The sequence below is a fragment of the Pterocles gutturalis genome, unplaced genomic scaffold, assembly GCF_000699245.1.
Source record: "Pterocles gutturalis isolate BGI_N339 unplaced genomic scaffold, ASM69924v1 scaffold42972, whole genome shotgun sequence".
Taxonomy (NCBI): domain Eukaryota; kingdom Metazoa; phylum Chordata; class Aves; order Pterocliformes; family Pteroclidae; genus Pterocles; species Pterocles gutturalis.
In genome coordinates, this window is record NW_010117037.1 from 1 (window position 1) to 19,292 (window position 19,292).

The following is a 19,292-nucleotide window of genomic DNA, read 5'->3' on the forward strand; positions in this document are numbered from 1 at the left end:
GGCTGCAGCGGTGTTCCCCGTCCAGGGTCAGCGGGGCGGCAGCGCTGGGGTGCCCGGGCTGGGGGCAGAGCCGTGTCCTCAGCCCTGGGGCTCTCCTCTGGGGACGGGGTGAAGGACGTTGCTGTGCAGGGCGCGGGGTGCCGGGCGGTGGAGCTCTGACAGTCCCAGTGTTCGGATTTTTCGGATTTTCTTTTCTTTTCCTGGTTGCTTTTGCAGCTGGGTAGTTTAGCAAAGGAGTCTACGGCACCCAGTTCCCGAGATGAACGTGTTGAGCTCGGCTTCAGCACCGTGCGGGAGCCTCAAGGGGACTTTCAGGCCACTGCTGAAGCACAGGGAGCAGTTAGGACTTATTTGAGTTTGGCTCTTTTTTTTTTTTTTTTCTTTTAGTTCTTCAGTTACCTACTCAATATTTCTCTTACAGAGCTCCTGAAAGGTAGACAAGCAAGATGAGAAAAATAGCAGGATAAAAGGCTTTTTTAAAAATAACATGCCACCAGAACTTCTGCATGGTAACAAAGGTATAAATTCTGTTGCCATTTATTTAATTTGGATATTAATCGTGTTTGTACTATCTGTATGTTTGGGTTCAGGACTCCTTTTGGAAGCGTTTTGTTACTCTGCAGCACTTGCAGGCCAGAATTTCAGATTTGGATTTGAAATCACCTTCTGTTTTTTATGTCTGCCATAGCCTTGTGTTTCCCCTCACAAGTATCTGCCAAAGCACGTTGAATGCAAGCAGATATTGCTTTCATTTATTGTGAGCTTTCTGAATTAAAATACATAGCCTTTATTTTAAAATTTCAAAAAGGAATTTCTGCAGTGTAGATTAGCATTAGTGTGCCACTCTTCTCATAGCATTTCCTTTTTTAAAGCTCATGTATGCATGAAAAAATAAATTTGTTTCATTCCAACTTAACCTTCCAAAGTTCAGTACCTCCACGTTCATGCTGACATCTGGGGGCAGCCCCGTATGTATCATCTTAACAAACTTTATACCAGTATGCTCTGGGACGTCTAAAACCTCAGGGCAATTTCTGGAAGCAGTGACTTGGGTAGCTTCCAAATAGAAAGTGCTGCACTGTGGGATGGAAGTAGGAGAACTGGCTAAACTAGCATGGAAGCAAGAATTCCGAGCAGTAGTTTTCCCCTTACTACTCCCCTGGGTTTTTGGTTACTGTAAACACGGGTTTTCTTAAAATAGTGGTCAAGTCGTACAAATGTTTGACCACATGACAGAAAGTTGAGGGCAATCTAGGATAAAATCAGGACTGATTCTTAATGTTGCTTTTCTGAACCAACAGCACCTCTTAATGAACCTGTAACTTCAGGGAGTGCTTGAAAGGAAACACTGAGACATCTGCTGTCCAGGAAAAAATACAGCATTTTTCTCCAAAACTAGCTCTTCAGCCCTGCCAATATAACCTTATAAACAGAAGACAAACGTTCAAGATAGAAAATGATGATTAGACAACAAACTTTATGCCTGCTAGTAGCTGAAGACTAGACAGGTTAAAAGTTTCAGGTGATGCAATACTGAAAACAGTGTGGTGCACATCGCTGTTTGCTTGCTGACACGTATGCAAATGATTTGGTTCTTGATTTGGTAACTGATCACGGAAGGTAATTTTCACTGTTGGATGGTTTCTTTAAATGAATTTTAATACTGTTACCTTCTTTCTATGATACGTACTTGCTTATTCCGACAGGTCTTATGATTGAAACTGGTATTTCCTTCAGTCTTTCTTCTTGTGAATTCTACTGTATGAATTCATGCTGACTGAGAACAAAGGTGGAGAGCTTAGCTTTCTGTTATTTTAGTGTTGGCTGGAAAACACACCAGTCAGGCTTTTTTGCTTTGATGAGGCTGTATTTTTAAATCACTGTTTGTAGTGCCAGTCAGATGATTTTTTTTGTTGTTGTTGTTTGAAAGCAGGATTTACATGCATGTACACTGAATTTTTAAGCAGATGATTCATTAGGTTTGGTATTTGAAGTATCTTGTCCTTGAACAATCCAACATACCATCATGCTACTTGATAACAAGAACTTCTGTTTATTAGTTGGGGTTTTTTCTAGTCCTTCACTCAGTTTTGTCCCCTGAGTCATGAAGACACCTGATAAGACATGGCTGCATTTAACACTAATGGGATGTTTTGAAAGGCTTAGTGTTTAGTCTCTCTGTGAAATAACCAAAATGTTTGATTCTCTTTAACATCTTTTGGAAGAAATGCACAAAATCAGGCATGCAAAGACTATGTGTTAAATACAGAGTGCTCATTATCTTGAATGTTTTTGCTGGGTTTGAATATGTAACTGATCAGAGGGGCATCTTCACTTAGCGGCATAAATTGGAAAGTGAGAGCAATGCAAAAGTTGGTCACCCTGTATCTGATGCTTTGGAAGATAAGGGTCTTGGGTATGTTTCGTGTTGCAAAAAAATATAGGTTATGCATTATACCGATTCTTTTGTGGTTTTTGTTATTTTACGGAATAGATGATTATAGAACTTGGAATTAAAGAATACGTTATCTCAATCCTCAAATTCTTCATTACTATGCAGAAGAATGGATGATGATGCAATTATTTACTTTGTATTCTTAAAGGCTTGTAACAGCAGGTTGTACGAGAGCAGTAAGCAATTAGAATGTGTCAAATGTGGCTTACCATTACTTTCAGTTATACTTTTCAAAAATTTACTGTTGATTCAGTGCACAAAGATAATGTTTTTATTTTCAGGATCAATAAGTTACAAGAATAGACTGAGCTTGCTTAAAAGTGATTTTTTTTTTTTTAATACAGTTACAATTGCAAATTCATTTGCTAGTCTAGACAGATCCTTTAGATTATTTCACTATATTTTGTTATGCACATAATTTAATGAGACAGATTTTTAGTAAATTATAGCAGCCGTCCATTCAGAAAATGCAGGAGGCTGGATAGCATTGTCTTCCTGTGATTGTTTATAAATCTGGCGGGAGCATGCACAAAAGGTGAATTGTGCCTGCAGCTGCAGAAATACATCTGGACCTTTTAATCTTGGCTCTCTTGGTTTTATAGACCAAAACTTAATCCATATATTGCTCTGTTGGACACATGAATGGACACCTTGATCTGTGGCATATCAATTCCTTTGCTCTGCTGCTCAGAGTTTTAGATGAGATAATGGTTGTGGCTGTTGGGATGCTGTGAACCTCTGGGGTGTTACAAAGAAGTTTGCATGCTTATAATATTTGTCAAGAAATGTATTTCCATGAATGGATAACTTCATTGTATTTTTACTCTTCTGAGTCAGGTTTTTTTAGGGCTCCCAAAAGATTCTGTTAATATAGCTTACTGTGTTTTGGTTCTAGTGATAGTTCAGAAGTAGTGATGGTATGGAAGGTTTGAAGATGGTAAACATGTGAATTCTGAGGTGTCTGTGGTTCACATCGCTCACTTCAGACCCAGCCAGCTCCAGCCGTTGAGGTGGCAGAGGCTGATGTAGACCATTCCCTACAACATGTCAGTGCGATCAAGTGAGAGCGAGAATCCTTTTAATAACCCTCAATTATAAGACTTGTGTGCATTAAGGCTAGGGAGGAATTAGCTCACCAGCCTGTGTATAATGGTCTGTTTAGCAGCATGTTTGTTTACTGGATGAAATGAGGACTTTGTTAGAAGAACAGAACTTCTCCCCTGAGCATGTGTTCTTTCTAGGCTTTGCACAGTGTCAGTGAAACTGTTGAACAGTTCTTTAATAGTGAAACAAAAATGCTATTTATATTTAGAGATGCAAATAACTTTATTTACATGGCCTTATTTTGTCTTAAACGTAGTTCTAGGTGTTGTGCAACCGTTTTACTACCTGAGTGGGATAATGTTGCTGAGCAGATAGCTAGGTGGAGTCTCCATTAAAATGATTTGTAAGATATCTTTTACAGAAGAAGTGTAGAACTCCACCTACCCGGAGAGAATGGGTCCACAGAGACAAAGCTTAAAAAGTGCCTTGGAGTAGGAAGATCTGTAAACGAAACCTGTAACTAATTTTACTCTTCTAGGGGTTTTCTCCAGTGATGTTGTGTGCTGTAATTGTCTTTGCATTCTTAAACTTCAGTGATCAGTTTGTAGGGGTGGTTACATTACGATGAGAAATAGTCAAGCATACTTAATTTTACCTTCAAAGTAAGTTTTGGTTCAAAGAGACGTGTTCATGGATGATTAATTATATATGTACTGACACTTGTGTCCAAAGCCACTCTGCTTGGAGTTATTGATTGCTTCCCACCTTGTCTCTTACCAATAAGATAAAACAAATCCTCAGGAAACTACTAAGAATTAATCAGTTTTACAAAGCAGTATTGAATTACTAATTTTTTTTAACAGCGTGGCTAGAAATGAGCTGGTTTATCAGTCATGATCAAACCGAGCATTATGCGTCATGGGTAGAGAAGGCATATAAAACAGAATTTTGCTTTCTTTACAACTGTGGGCAATGAAATATTTTCCAAGGGAAGGCTACAAAATCCAAAGAATGTTGTACCAGATGCTCTGAGGTAGAAAGATGTCTCAAATATTGATGTAGTGTTAGAAAAAGGAGAACATTTACAGAATTCTGTGGGAATTTCAGTGAAGTGTTTTGCATCAGAACGTACCTGCTGGAATTAAGTTTCCGCAGTCTTGTTGTTGGTTTCTTTATTTGCTACGTTCGGTAGAAGTTCTGCGAGCCACTCTGCTTGGCTGTGGAACAGAATTTTTGGCTGAAGTGAAGCTGAGGATAGGTTCAGTTCCTCACTGCACTGTGAGGGTATTTTCACATTTGCAGTTTCATCTTTACAAATTTTATGTTCAATAAATAACACTTCCGACAACAGTGCTGTAGCTTTGTGCTTGGGGCAATGCTTAGTGTGTGGGACAATCATTGTGGTTTGTTCTGATGCAGAAACGAATTTTGTAGCCTGAACTCAGTTGCAAACCAGACTTCTAGCGTTTCAGTTGGCTCTAATTCTTGTGAAGTATCACCAAAAATCCTGAGAGAACAGAACGTGATTCTCTCTGCCGTAAATTTCTTTGGCTCATGTGTTCAAAGCTAAATTGTCAGATGTTCAGTTTGCTGCCACCATTGTTTCAAGTGTTTTAAAAATAAGTTCAGCTAAACTGTCAGCTTAGGATGCTTTGCTGCATTCACTCTGTAGTGGGTTGACCCTGGGAGGCAGCTGAACCCCACAAAGCTCCCCCCTCTGTGGGCTGTGGGAGAGAATCGAAAAAAAAAACCGAGAAATATCTTATGCTGAAAGAGGGTAGATTTAGATGAGATATGTGGAAGAATTTTTTTCCTCTGTGGGGGTTGCCCAGAGAAGCTGTGGATGCCCCATCCCTGGAGGGGTTCAAGGCCAGGCTGGATGAGGCTTTGGGCAACCTGGGCTGGTGGGAGGTGTCCCTGCCCATGGCAGGGGGTGGCACTGGATGGTCTTCAAGGTCCCAGCCCATTCTGTGATTCAGCAATAAAACATGGATGGGCTATCAACATTGTTTTGGTCACAAATCCAAAGCACAGCACCATAGGGGCTGCTAGGAAGGAAATTAACTCCATTAACCCAGTACAGGTCCTCAGCTGTCCCCAGGGCATTAAATAACTCTCAGGGACATGAAGGCCTGTAATAGGGATAGCTGCAGTCTTCAAAGAAATGGGAAAGTGACAGCGGGCCAGGTCTTCAGCTGATTCTCTGCACTTTGTTTAACAGACTTGAGAAGGAAGTCACCCTTCTCTTCCCGTGGAAGCAGAGTGAGTTTCATCTTGCCAAGACATCTTGGTGGAAGATGCTATTGTATTCAGACTCTGGAGTAAGAAACAAATCTGACTTGGTAAATAAAATCCTCTTCTGTATTCTGCCATCTGTGTAGCTGTTCTCTGGTTGAAGAGATCTTAAGTGCATAATAATTACAGCAGGTATCTAAATTGCCAATTAAATTGACTTCTTGGCTAATTTTTATAGATGTTTTGGATCCAGTGTTGTTGGTAACCTAATTTCATGAGTCAATTAAGATTCATCCTTGCTGAAGCTTTCATTCAGAGATGAAACACTGCATTCTGATGTTTTCAGAAGATATGTATGAAGCAAAAACACATGAATATTTATCTTCTAGTTCAAGCTATTTATTTCTGTCCCTTGAAGTACTACGTCTATGTTTTATTTTAGCTGGCAATTCAAGAGAAGATGGGGTTGGCTCTTATTCCACCAGTCATGCTGCAGGACTGTTGGGTTTTCTTGTTCTTTTTTTTCTTTCTTTTTTTTTTTCATTTATTTTTTTTAGTGTTAATATGAAGGGTGTGTATATTTGATCTTCTGCCAGCTCTTTTGGAGTCTCTTTCTGGAAAGAAGGTGCATCCTGAACCTAGGATGTCAAACTAAAGAAAATGTTGCTCTTTATTAACATATGCTGTTAGGTGGTTTAAAACAGGACAGGGAATGAATTTTCCTTTGTATCGAGCTAATTTTAAATTCTGTCAATACTATTTCTATTAAATTGTGCTTGTGCTCTTTTGACCCATTAAAGAAAAGTGAAAACCTGAAAACTGAGTGTCTTTTCATGTGAGATTTGACAGAAAGTTTTCTCTTTTTTTTTTTTTTTTTTTCTGTGAGGAAGGCCTCAAGTAACTTTCTTTTTTCTTTTTCTTTCTTTTTTTTTTTTTTCCTTGCTTGTAAGTCTTCTCCTTTCAAGTTAATTTCAAAACAAATTAAGTTTATTTGCTGTGGAAGTGCACATCCAACAAAGCCTTGTGAAAAAGCTGATGAATGTGCTTGTTCATTAATTCTTTGGTGGCATTCGAGTTCCAGTGTACTGAACTTCTAACTCCCTGCTTGCTCATGCTGGTGAATGTGTTTATTTTCATGCCTGCTTGCTGTTTCCATACTTGGTTTTACTTAAGTGCTTCTTGATCTCACAAGTAGATTCAATGTCTGTATAATGAACATCCCCTTGTGTTTTATATGTCTCACAGAGCTAGAATATATGCTTTAAGAGCGAAACCCCAGGATTTGGAAAGGTAGCAGCATGGTGTCACGGGAGCAGTGACTTTCCAGAATTGCTGCATGATGTGAAATATCAACTTCAGAAATAAAACACTGCAGCTGTACTCAGCCAGCCAGACCTCAGAACTGATCTTGCTGAACCACATTCCAGTCAAATTAGCTGCTCCAGTGGTAAATGCTTCCCTTTCTATAGAAATGTAAATGTTTCTTTAAGGAGGAGTAACTCTTGGTTAACCAGCTGGGCCTTTGTTGAGGATTAACATAGAAGAACAAGTTAGTATGGAGTAACTAGTTATGTTGAATTAACTAAGTCATAGTAATTGCATGTTTAGACTCTTACAGGTTGTTTTGAACAGGTGCAAGTGTTTGGGATTTCTTTAATTAGTTCTGAGGATCCAGGATCTTAGTGATACAGACATCAGCTGGGGTTTTTTTATTATTTTTTTCTGTTGAGGAATGAAATTTAAGAAGAAGAAAGCATACGTGGTGAGAAATGAGAGATTACTAGCGTATCCAGATAAATGGCACAGGAAATTTCAACTTGTAGTACTTGATAGACTGGAAGTAAATGAAATGACATTACAGACAACCATTAGAGGTCATCTCTGTAGCCTCCTTTGGCACAGGTGTGGAGAGTGCAGGAGCCAGAGAGCAGCTTTCAGCTGCTCAGCAGGCGGCGGATCTCCACGCCTGGGGTTTCAGAGCAGCTATGAAGGTGCATCTCTTCTCATAGCGATGCTCACACCTCAGTCACAGAATGCGTTGAGCAACTGAGATACTATGTAAAGTGATTTGTGAAGTCTTGCACTTTTGTCGACCTGGTTTGAAAAATAAATTCAAGTGGGAGTAAATGGTTTGAAATACGTGGGAACTGTGCAAAGTCTAGGATTTATCTTATTGGTACTGTACCTCTGGAAAAGTGTTCCCCGTACCTCCTGCTGCTGAGGGCTGTGAGCTTGTACAGGACCCTCCGATTTGCACAGAGTTAAGGTTTTGAAAACAAAGTGTGTTATCGGAAGCCAGATCACCTGGTAGGAGTCACTGTCAGAGTTCAGCGCAGTGCATGCTTGACAGAATGCTGACATTATTCATAACCCGCTGACAGGTACAGAACGACTTTGTTCTTCCTTCGTCATGGGGCCTTAGCTGTCACTGTTGTGTAGGTGGTATGAATAGTTACACTCTCTGCATCAAGGCTGTAAAGATCACAGAGAGAAGCCTGTTTTCTCCTGAGGGTGAGCCTCGGGATCTGTCCTAGTACATGTTGTGACCATTGGGATGCCGTGGATGTTTTAGGAACAGTCCTTTCTGTTTGTTGTCGCTGTCTGTGACAGATGCACTTCTGGAAAGATGTATGTCAATCTTAGTAATTCACTCCTCTCTGTCGAACCTCTTCCAAGGTATGCTATGAACGTGGCGCAGGTATTTTTTTGTGTTTCTGCAGTATTTATTCCAACTGCATGCTTTGTTTTGTCCTTCGCCTTTGCAATACATCCTCATGTCCTTTAGAGACAGGACTGTCCATGGTCATCAGTCATACAGCAATCTGTGAACCTTTTCTGATAAATTGTGAGAATGTAAAGGAGTTTTAATGAGTAACCTGCTTTGGACTAGTTGTGCAGCAATGATGAGACCTTTTAATAACAAAGATACAAACCAGACTTTGTGCCCATGTGACTAGTAGTTAGTTATATTTCCGTCCCTTATGTGTTCAGGTTTTGGGGTTCCTTGCTTGGGACAAACATGGCATTTTTATTTCAGCATTGGTATCTGCATTTCTAAATCGTGTTATGGGACAGCATGATATCTTGTTTAACCTGTTTGTGGATGGCTTTACAACATCACCGAGGTACAAAGCTTATTTCAGAGGAACCAAAATAGTAGTCCTTTGGAATATACCAGAAGCTCTTATAAGTTTTTGACTTTGCATGGTATGCTTAGCTTTACTCTAGTTTTGTATATTGCAGGCATTGGCATGCAAATAAACAAAATGACTAGAAAAAGCTAGGGTCTGCCCCAATAACTTGTTCAAGGCTTGCTTCAGTAAATTATGTTAAGCTTCATTGTCTTCTGTTAATTGCTTTGGCACTCACTTTGAATATAATTTCAAAGACTAAAATTGTGTTGTGAATATTCTGGACAACCCGGTACAGAGAATTTCTCAGGGCAAAATATAAGATAATACAACCCGCAGTACAGATTTACCAACCAATTATGAAATTGTACTGTTGTTATGGGTATTATACTTCTCTTGGATGTTTTTATCTGTTTCTTCTACACTGTAGGGCTAAAAGATGTGACCATGGTATGAGGTTTAGGCTTTATGAAAGATTTTTCAGGATGGCAAGCTCCCGAAGGCCTGTCTGACACAGGAGCATTGCACCCTTCTTTCACTGGCAATTCTGATAAAAGCTGTTAACTACAGGTGCTCGTGTGTAAGTGAATTCTTTTGGGTACGTCATGGCCATGGAGGAGGAAATAAAGATTACAAATACTGAATATGAAGCAAACAGGATGTTTCTGTCTTCTGGCATTTCAACCTCGTTGAAAGTAACTTTTTGCTGTTGCTTTTAGTAAGAGAAAAGGACTTAATCCTAGCTTTTTGGCTCATAAAAGCTAAATGCTGTTAACATTGTGTGTTCAGCTACATGCAAATTCACATTAATCGCTGCTAAATAAAATAACAATGTAAAAGAAGTGATTAAGTTATTACTAGTATAACTCTGATGCAAGATATATTAATTTATCCCTTTAGAAATGCTCCTAGCACCGTAGGAGAATTTGTGACTATCATTTAAAGTGACTTCCATGAATATTTTGGGTTTTTTGGTGTAGTTACAAAGCTCGTATATAACTCAGAGACATACGATTGAACTTTCATTTTCAGATAACAGTGAGTTTACGTGTGGTGAGAGGTGCGTATCCGGAGAACACAGCGTAACTCTTGCTCTCAGTTAATTCAAGTCTGATTCTAGTTACTTCGTTTGTATTTAGTGAGTGTGTTTATAGGAAAACTTCATTGTCTTTGTATTGAAACTACGTGCTGTGTGATGTAGTCCTACTTCACAAGTCCTTTTGTATTACAGTTATCATTGTGCAGGAGGGGGAGAGGAGAAACTGGCGTTCATCTGTATGACCTTATTTACACTAAGGCTATTACTGATAACTGATAATTATTTGAGTAATAATTTTTGTTTCTTAGTGCCTTCTATACAGGACTAGAGCATACTGGATTTGCTGTTATGGAGCATCTCTGGGGCTTGCAAGCTGATATGTAATGTGGCTGCATTTGGGTCTTTGTATTTGAAGTGAGCGGGGTGGGTTTTGAACTAGCTCTTTTTTTTCCTTTTACACGTTGCAAATAGGTGTAAGACTATTTCAGAACAGAGCCCCACCATGTGAGCTGTATGCAATAGGATAGTCCTGCTGCAAGAGCTTAAATAGAAGGGACTAAACATAAAAAGGAAAGATGCGAGGAAATATGGAGAAAACAAGGGAATTGTAGCGCTCGTCATGAGAGGGCTGTATCTTGTGTATATACAAGTTTCCTTTTGGAAATACTGGCTGCTGTTTTGCTGGAAGGATGCAATACTTGTGGACAGTTGAAACCATAAATCTTGCTTCTTCAAAGATACAGTACCTTGGAGGGTTAAAGACGCCAGGTTGCATCCTTGCCTAGGAGAATGCAGCACTTTGACAAAGCTAAGTCAGAAAGTTGTTGCTGATGAGCAAGAAAGTTGAAGAAGGTTTAAAGGTCTCTCTCTGGAGAACAGCACAGGAAAAACGGAAGGAAACAATCATCCAGCTGAGAGCAGTTGCAACAGCACTGTCGCAACAGTCAAGAGAAGCAGCTGGATGAAGTTTTGTCCTTGTGGAGATGACGACTTGTAAATAAGAAATTGCTGAAGATTACGTGGAAGGTTAGATACTCACCATGATGCAGAGATTGATATAAAATCCTGTTGTGGGAAGGAAATAGGGAGTTCCTAAGGGAAAAGTGACAAACTGAAATACCTGGCATTGACAGACATGACACTTCAAGGTGAACACTATGTTCATCAACTTAGATGAGTTCCAAAATAGGCAATTTTAGCTCCTCCTCCTGAATGGAGAATTGGAAGGACTGTGTGGGTGTGAGACATTCAAGTAGCTTTTGTTCTGGACAGTGCGGTAAAAAGACTTGACACACAGGAGGAATTGTGCGGTTTTATTTCTTGCAGAGAGGAAGAAGGAATTGGCTTCAAACATGGCAAACTCTTCTGCTAGGAGTAGAGTATGCTTCTGGCTTTGTTTCTCTTAATTGGAAAGGAACTGTGCAAGTTATAATTACTCTGGAAAAACCACTGTCACAAAAGCAGTGGGATCTTCAAGGATCATAAAAAATTGAGACTGACAGATTGAGGTTGTTTTGGAGGAGATATCGATAGCATTGCCACGCTGTCATTTATCATTGTGTACTTGGCTCGTCCTCAGTACCTGGTGAACATTTGTAAGAGTGGAAAATAAATTTTTGTCGTTATTCTCTTAGACTAAAATTGGGTGAAGTAAAAATGTTTACGTTACACCATTGCCAACCATCTGGAAAAAAATCTAATTTAGCCTATCCATAAACTAGAGCTAGAATGCTTCATAAATCTGTAAGTTATTTGCCTTGTGCTTGGTTTTACTGAGAAGTAGTTTGTTGGTTCTTTACACTCTCCCTCTAGAGGGAAAAATCCCCAGCTGTCTCTTCAAGAGTTCAGAGCAGTAGCCTGACAAAACTTCTTCACTAGGTACTGATTGCATGATGTACAGTGAGGCCCAACGTTTTTATGCAACAGTGAGATTTTTGAGATACAAGGTTCTCTTTCGTGTTTCCAGCTTTCTTGGTTAAGGATGCTGTAAGGCTTATCCTCTTGCTGAATAGAATTTTTGTTTTGACAGCTGTCTTTTTCTTCCTTCAGTTCTCTGCTCCTTCTAGCTCTACTTGTCTGAAATTTAACTTGCAGTAAATAGATATATTTTTACAGCAATGTATGTGATCTGTTTATATAGAGGGAAGTGTGGCGTAGTACATCTGCTGTTCTTGTGGTAGGTGGTATTTGTCTTCAGAATGACTTTGGTATCAAAGAGGGCTGTTTACTTATGAATGCAAAAATCCATCTTTTACCATGGGAAGAAATAGGAAAGTTAGCATTTGTCAAGTGTGGATGTTTGTGCACATGTGAAATGTGGAAGTTGCTAATTCTGTTTCCCTGTCTTGTCAAATAGATCATCAAAAGCAGCTGCGTGTTTGCAAAAGAAGACTTCAACAGCACACACATTTAATCTCTAAATCAAGTTCAATGATGCATTAGAGGAAGCTGGATTGGCTGTACAGAGATTCCACACTGAAGGATGAATAGTGAAGAAGAGTTTTATGATGCCGTTACGGGTGAGTGATGGGCACAGTGCCAAGGGAAAAAAAAAAAAGCTATAAACTGCATTGTTTGTGTGGTGAATGCCTAATAATATGTTGCTGTTAATAAATAAAAAGTAAAACACTATTGGTAAAACTTGCAGTGCTACCTCCTGAAAAAAAGAAAGGGAGAATTAGAATTCAAGTTCAGACTTGGAAATGAGGGATTTTTATTAAAGCTTAATACTGGCTATCATTTTATCACTGTAACAGCCCTTTAGTGGCCAAGTCTTGCTTTCATTTTCTGTAAAATGCAGGTAATCTAGTAGCAGCTTGAGAAGTAATGCTTTTTAGACTCTTTGAAAGGCAAAATATCTTCCGTGGGTTATTTTTATTGTTATTTTATTCTTGTCTTTATTTTAATGGAAAACTTATCCTGAAGAATTGAAGTAGAAAATGTTTTTCTAGTCAGAAACAAATTACTGTAAAAGTACGCTTTCAAGGTAGGGAGCCAAAAGTCTTTGCAATCTAGTGTTGTTTCTAGAAAAGCAAACATGAATCACTTCACACTTGAGTAGTGTATCAAATAGTACTTTTCTTTGAACTAATAAGGGTGAATGGTTATTTATAAGACCCTTACATGGGTTTAGTGGTGAGATAAAATGCTTAAAGTATTTTAATAAAAGAAAGAAATCCTTTCAAAGATCTCCAACAATTTTAAAGTCTTCCACTTAAATGTCTCCTTGGAAATCCTGTAATAGAGGTGAAATGAGAAGTGCTGGCAGTGGTGAGTGTAGAGTGCTTAATGCAGAACCACAGGAGTGAAGAGAGAATAATGGGAAGCGTGAAAGGTGAAGGAATGGAAGTAGCCTGGTAGATACAAGTGGGTAAGGTGGTAGACTTAGACATGGTTGGTTGGAAATTCATATGAGGAATAAACAGGGGGGGCTGGGTGAAGCAATGTGACTGACAGCAGGCTGTACAGGACTTGTCACAGTTATATCATGGAGAGCAGAAGGAAATTTGGATTGCATTCGTGCTAGCTAGGAGTGATAGGGGCTAGTACTCCAAAATAATCTGTAAAATCAAATCATTGTACCATAAAATCTTGAAAACACAGTGGATTGTTCCTGTATGTCTTCAGTAATCTTTCAATTCCAAGAGCTCAGGACCGTGACCATAAATGAACTGTTTTTTTTTTTTGTCTCCTATTGTTCTCTCAGAGTCCGTGGCCCTGGTTTCTCCAGAGGGAGCTGCAATGTGTTCTCACAAGTTCACTGATTTTAGTAATCAGATGCTGTGGTTTGTGTCCTATAAGTAGCAAACCAGACTTAGTAGAGCACTTGAACACCATGGAAAGTTACACTTTAGATTTCTGCAGCAGTCTTAGCAGCAGCCCAGTAGTATGCTGCCTCCTTTAAGATGCAATGAGTTCACTCCTTGAGGAAGACACAACTTTTGTGTAGTTATTAACTGATGACATCCACTTCTAGAACGTTAATCTATCCTAAGGAGACCCCTGGTTTTTGTTGTGGTGGATTTCTTCTCTTTGGCTGAGAAGTTTCATCATGTCCCCATCCCCATCACATCCAAAGGACATGCTCATGTGATGGAATTACGTGCTGTGTGGTTGGGAATCATCCTCCTGGCAGATGGTTTGACCCTGAGTGGATGATGATTCCAGTGGTAAATGTGCAGGATGGACTGTGTTACGTCGGTGATGAATCGAGTGAGTGACTGCTAAAGAGTTTCCATGGAGAGAAGTTTCTTTGCGTTCAGAGGTTATTAGCATGGCTGATTAGTTGGACACTTGACGTCCTTACTTCATGAATGAGTACTCCCCTTGGGAATCTCTTGGGAATGTTACCTGTGGTCTCGGTTGATTCTTGACAGCACAGCATCTGCTTTTTCTCAAATACAGGAGGTGGTCTTTGAGACTGGATCAGGTAAAGTGGTCAATCCTTTGATGAATTTCAGATTCTCTGAAATTTTATGTGAGACAGGGAGCATATAGCTTTGATCACTTCCCTCTAGCCTCTGTAACCTTGGGTTTATTAATCTCATCGTGGACTAGTTAAAGACTACGCCATCAGGTTCTGCTCTGTCAGAACTGTACTCTTCATTTATTCTGTCAAATATCTTATTTGCCGAAGTGTTTTGTGAATGGATTGCCACAGAACAGGAAAATGCTTGGCTAGTTACCAGGGTAATATGTTTTTTACAAACTTGAATAGTTCAGTTTTGCTTTTTAAAATATTAACCTGGAGTTCCATGGGAATCTGTTGTGTACCCATGAGGTTAACCCAACCTGGTGTATTTGTGATGGTGTTGCCCTTCAGTTTCCTATTGCGTGGCTGTTCACTGTAAACCATTGCTTTCACTTGGGAAGGAGGAAGGGAGGTATCTGCTGCCAAATGGATATATTTTCATAATGTCTGGATCACACTGAATCCGTGGATTCTGCTGTAATGTTTAAATATGGCAGATCTTGTGAAAGGCCAGCCTGCCTCCTGTTGGACAGCGCGATACGCTTGCGTGTTGTGAAGGTGAACTTGTTTTGAAAAGTGGAGAATGGTAGTTTCTGACAAAGAAAAAAATGACCTCTCACTTCACTTGCTCTCTACGCTTCCAGCATGTTTATCCCTATTCCTTATGCCCTTTTAGGTCTGAAGGTTCTCAGCACTGTGCTATTTTAATTCCCTTTCTGTCTCGAATGACAAAGCTTAATTAGTATTTAAGGAAGTTGCTGACTATATGAGAGGGGCAGTCTTGTGTCTTCGCATATGACTCGAACAGTGTGCGTCTCTGCTCCCTCGTAGGTGGATCTATAGCATAGTCTGAGTGGACTTTTCATTTGCAGAATGTGGAAGAAGAAGAAGGCTAAGAAAACTAGAGTTACTGGCAAGTCATTTTTCTTTAAGCTCTTGAAATAGATTGATGTTGGCACCCAACTTAAGTATTTGACTTTGAAAATTTAAGACTTTTAAAAAGCTTTTGTTTCACCCTTACCACACCGAAGTTGGGATTTTTAGATTAAGCTAATTTTTGACGTTTTATTTCTGTGTGTGGTCCCCTTTCCCCTTTTTAAATCCCCATTTTTATCCTCACTCCCAGTAGCTCTTCAGTATAAAAACTGTCCTCTAAGTTTTACTTACCTAATCAGTTTTGCAAGTTCAGGGCTTTATGGCAGCTGGAGAAAGACTCTTTTTGTAACTTAGAAAAACTACAAGAAGTCATTTCAGTTATTCCAGGTCATTACTTCCTCTTGAAGAACATTTGCTGAATAGTTCTTCACGGTACTATAATATTTAGAACTTCACTGAGAAACAGCTTTTAAAACTTTCTCAGTGGGCTTCTAATAGACAAGCCAGCTGATACTTAAGGTTGAAAGTGTCATTGAAAGTCTAGTGTTTATCTACCTGTTTACCCTGGTAGGTTTCTTCTTGGTTTTTGTTTTGTTTTTTAAAGTAATTACTTGGAGATGCACTCTGATAAAGCAGACTCTACGTTTCTGATATATCTTGTTTTTCTGGAGCAGGGATTTAGGTTTTGTTGCTGGTGTGAAAGACGCTTGTTTTTACCACTGACTTTGTTGTCCATAAATAATAAATATACCCAAATCTAAATTCCCTTTGTGCTGTACAGGAACAGGGCAAAGCAATTCTGAATCCTGGAGAAACAAAGATTAGTGTGGATAAAAACTATGAACATTTGATAGGATTTTCAGGATTTCAGGTACTATGTAAAGACTGTAATTCTAGTAACATTTTTCATAACTATTCCCCTATAAGCCAGTTGACTATTCCTGTTATGAAGCTTTACTTTTGCATTTAGGTGAGTTTATCTCATTAAAGTGCCCATTAAATGTGATGCTGTTCCTTGTGTTGTGTGTGCTTGATCAGCTTTCTGGGTGAGGGCACATGTACCAGAAAGCTCATCTGTTTTTTCCAACTTCATCAGTGAAACTAATAAGTTATTTTGTTATGCCCTACAGTACTTGCCTCTTCCATCTCCTTGTACTGTAACAGGTTCCAAAAAAAGCTAATATGTGGTTAGAAATGCCATTTTAAAATTAGGAATATTTTTTTGTGGGTTGACTGAAGATAGGCATGTGTTCCTTTAAGACAGGTGTTTCAGGGCAGTCTTCATTTTAATGACCTGAATATATATATATGAGACTCTCATACTTTCCTATTAAGTACTAAGACTGCTCACGTGTGGTTATTGCTGTATAATTACATGCTTGTGACATCAGAATGTAGGAGGCAGTTTAATACATGACATCATCCTCTACACCTGCTGTTTACCAAAAGGGATCCTATTGGTGGTACTTCCTTGTGCAGTTTTGAATGTTACTGCCATGGTCTTGATCCCTGGAAAAAATGCAGCTTTTTGGTTCTGAATGTGTGCCTTGCATGAATTGCTCTGATAAAGCAAAAGCACCCTACTGGAGATGTTAACAAAAAGTTTACGTAATGATAGATACTCTCTATTTTTAAAAAGTTAATGGTAGAAGATCACAACATCTTACTCTAATTAAAATTGAAATAATCTTTGTTAAAACTGATTTCTTTACTCCATTAGAGTGTTTACATGCTTTGTAATATTTTGGAATCTTTCTGTACCCACAGCTGGACTTTGGGACAGGCTGTAGCTGAGTGTGATGGTAACTGTCAGCACGTAGACAAGTGGTTGCCCAAGTTGTGATAGCTGGAATGAAAGGAATATAAAAATTATGTTAGTGTATGCCTTAAAACTGTGGCAAGAATTGTATGCCAGCAAATACACGTTTTCATGTTGCTTTTGGATTCTGACTCTCAAATTGGAAGCTGGAAACTAAAGTCATCTTGTAGTTCTTGCTGAAGAATTGACCCTTGTGGCACTCAGAAAGGACTGAATGATCTTTGCATAATTTTAAACTAAAATGTTCCTCTATTACAGTGAATGATCAGCAGTGCTTTCTGTTGTGTCACTGTGACACTTGTGAAGGGGGAGTGTATTAAGGTGTTGTTTTAGGGTGGTCTGTGTTGATGCTGCAGCTGATCCTTGTTAACGCTTGTTTCTGCAGTCAGTGTGTGTAGCAGCATTGACAGGAGGCCTCTTGGTGTTGATAGTGACCGTGTGTGTGTGTTCATGCATAAAATGTTTTTTAAAGTTTTCTTATTTAAAGGCGTATGTGAAAATAAATTGTTATTCTAAGTGTGTGTGGGAAGTAATGTGACTTAAAAAATTAAAATCCTTACACTAAAAGCTTGAATTGTTGGTTTAGTCCAACTTGTACTTAAGGCTGCTTGATTACAGAAGCTTGTGTTCCTGTAGATTCCTGTTGGTTTAACTTTTTTTATGGTTAAACTATTCAAAGTCTGTTGGTATTGGGGGTGCTGGTGTTTAGTTACAGCGGTGTTTCCTGTAGCTACCTACCCAAGTGGATGGAGTTGAGCCATACGAAATGGAGCCAGTTACTGGAGGTCATGCTTTGGGTTGCTTGTAGAGCTCAAGGAATGATTCATCGTGGTGTCCACGGGTGCTTGCTGTAACCATTGAGGAAGTGTCATATGGGTTGCACACATGGATGGCAACAAAGTTAGATATTCTACCTCTCCGTTGCTCTGGTAGTCTGGTTGTTTGCTGCTGGATTGTGAAATGGCCATTTTTTCTTTTTTTGTTCCATGTCTCTTAGCAGTATAAGTAAGCTAGGTTAAATTTTTAAAGTGTTTGAGGAAAACTGCATAATTGAACAAAATTACTGTAATCACACTGCAGCTCTGAGAAAGAGACAATACAACTAATCTGATTAGGAGCTTCTGAAGAACTTGTAAGATTCTACATTGGTTTTATATTCAGCAGTGTGAAAAATTAGTTGAGAATGCTTGATTTTAATGCACTACTTGACTCTAAATACTCTTGGAAATTAGGTCACTTGATAAAGGGTTTTCACTCTGATATTCTTTGAAATAAAATAATCTGGTATAAGTGTACTTAAGCTGTGAGAGTTACAAAATGTGAGTGGCACTCTGTGGTATAATAAAGTTCCTAAGAAAACTGTTGCCTTGTGGTTTTTATACAGGCTTTGATTCTGACAATTCTTCAGGAGACTTTTCAGAAGCAAATCATAAAGTTGCAGAAATGCTGGATCTAGATCCACACCAAAGCAATAGGACTGGAAAGCATAATGGAGAGACAGAGATTCAAGAAAATGGAATTAAGAGACACAGGTAAACACATAGTACTACATAATAAATGAGAAGTGAGTACGTGCTGGCTCATCCTCTTCTGGGGCTTTACTGTTGTCATGGGAAGAGGTTATTTCTCTGGAACTGAAAAGACATTTCACTTGTCTGCTTCCCATGTCAGCTCTAGGTTAATGCTTTGCTTCCTTTATAAATGACTTCAATACCTACAAATGAAAATGGTTTGGTTTGTTGTTTAAGGGGCTAATAATGAAGTTGGTTTTTTTTCCAATTACAGGACATCATTACCTGCCCCAATGTTTTCTAGAAGTGATTTTAGTGTGTGGAGCATATTAAAAAAATGCATTGGACTGGTAAGTTTGCTTGGTTGAAACATGCTGGTTGGGTCTCTTGACTTCAACCGATTAATTTTATTACTTACACCTTAAGACACAGAATAATACCTGGTATTTGCACTTTTTTCTGTAGGGAACATCACCTTTATCTGCAATTCTCTAAATCTCAACATAAATTTCCTAATGGTACTACTGCCTTACCTGCTTTAGCTGTTTAGGAGCATGTGGAGTGGCATTTCTAATGCTGTCCTATAAGAACTAGACTAAAGCCACTGAAAATATAGTCAAATATGGCTTGATTAACACAGTACTCTCTTCTCTGCTTTTCTTATTCTTTACTTAGCAAAATGTGATTTAGGGCTTTATTTTGGTGTGTTTG

The 19,292-nt window shown here is 39.0% G+C and overlaps 1 protein-coding gene across 2 annotated transcripts in view; it reads left to right on the forward strand.

The window, feature by feature from the left end:
- The first annotated feature begins 421 nt into the window (after positions 1 to 421).
- Positions 422 to 19,292, forward strand: part of OSBPL2 (oxysterol binding protein-like 2) — a 33,940-nt gene continuing 15,069 nt past the window's right edge. Inside the window, exons 1-4 of one of the 2 annotated variants that reach the window (XM_010075673.1) lie at positions 422 to 518; positions 12,261 to 12,423; positions 18,455 to 18,602; positions 18,856 to 18,931. In XM_010075673.1, coding sequence (XP_010073975.1) covers positions 12,387 to 12,423; positions 18,455 to 18,602; positions 18,856 to 18,931 — 261 coding nt within the window. In that variant the 5' untranslated portion in view covers positions 422 to 518; positions 12,261 to 12,386. Of the gene's footprint in view, positions 519 to 12,260; positions 12,424 to 18,454; positions 18,603 to 18,855; positions 18,932 to 19,292 lie in introns of those variants that run through there. The other variant, XM_010075674.1, reaches the window with a different exon arrangement.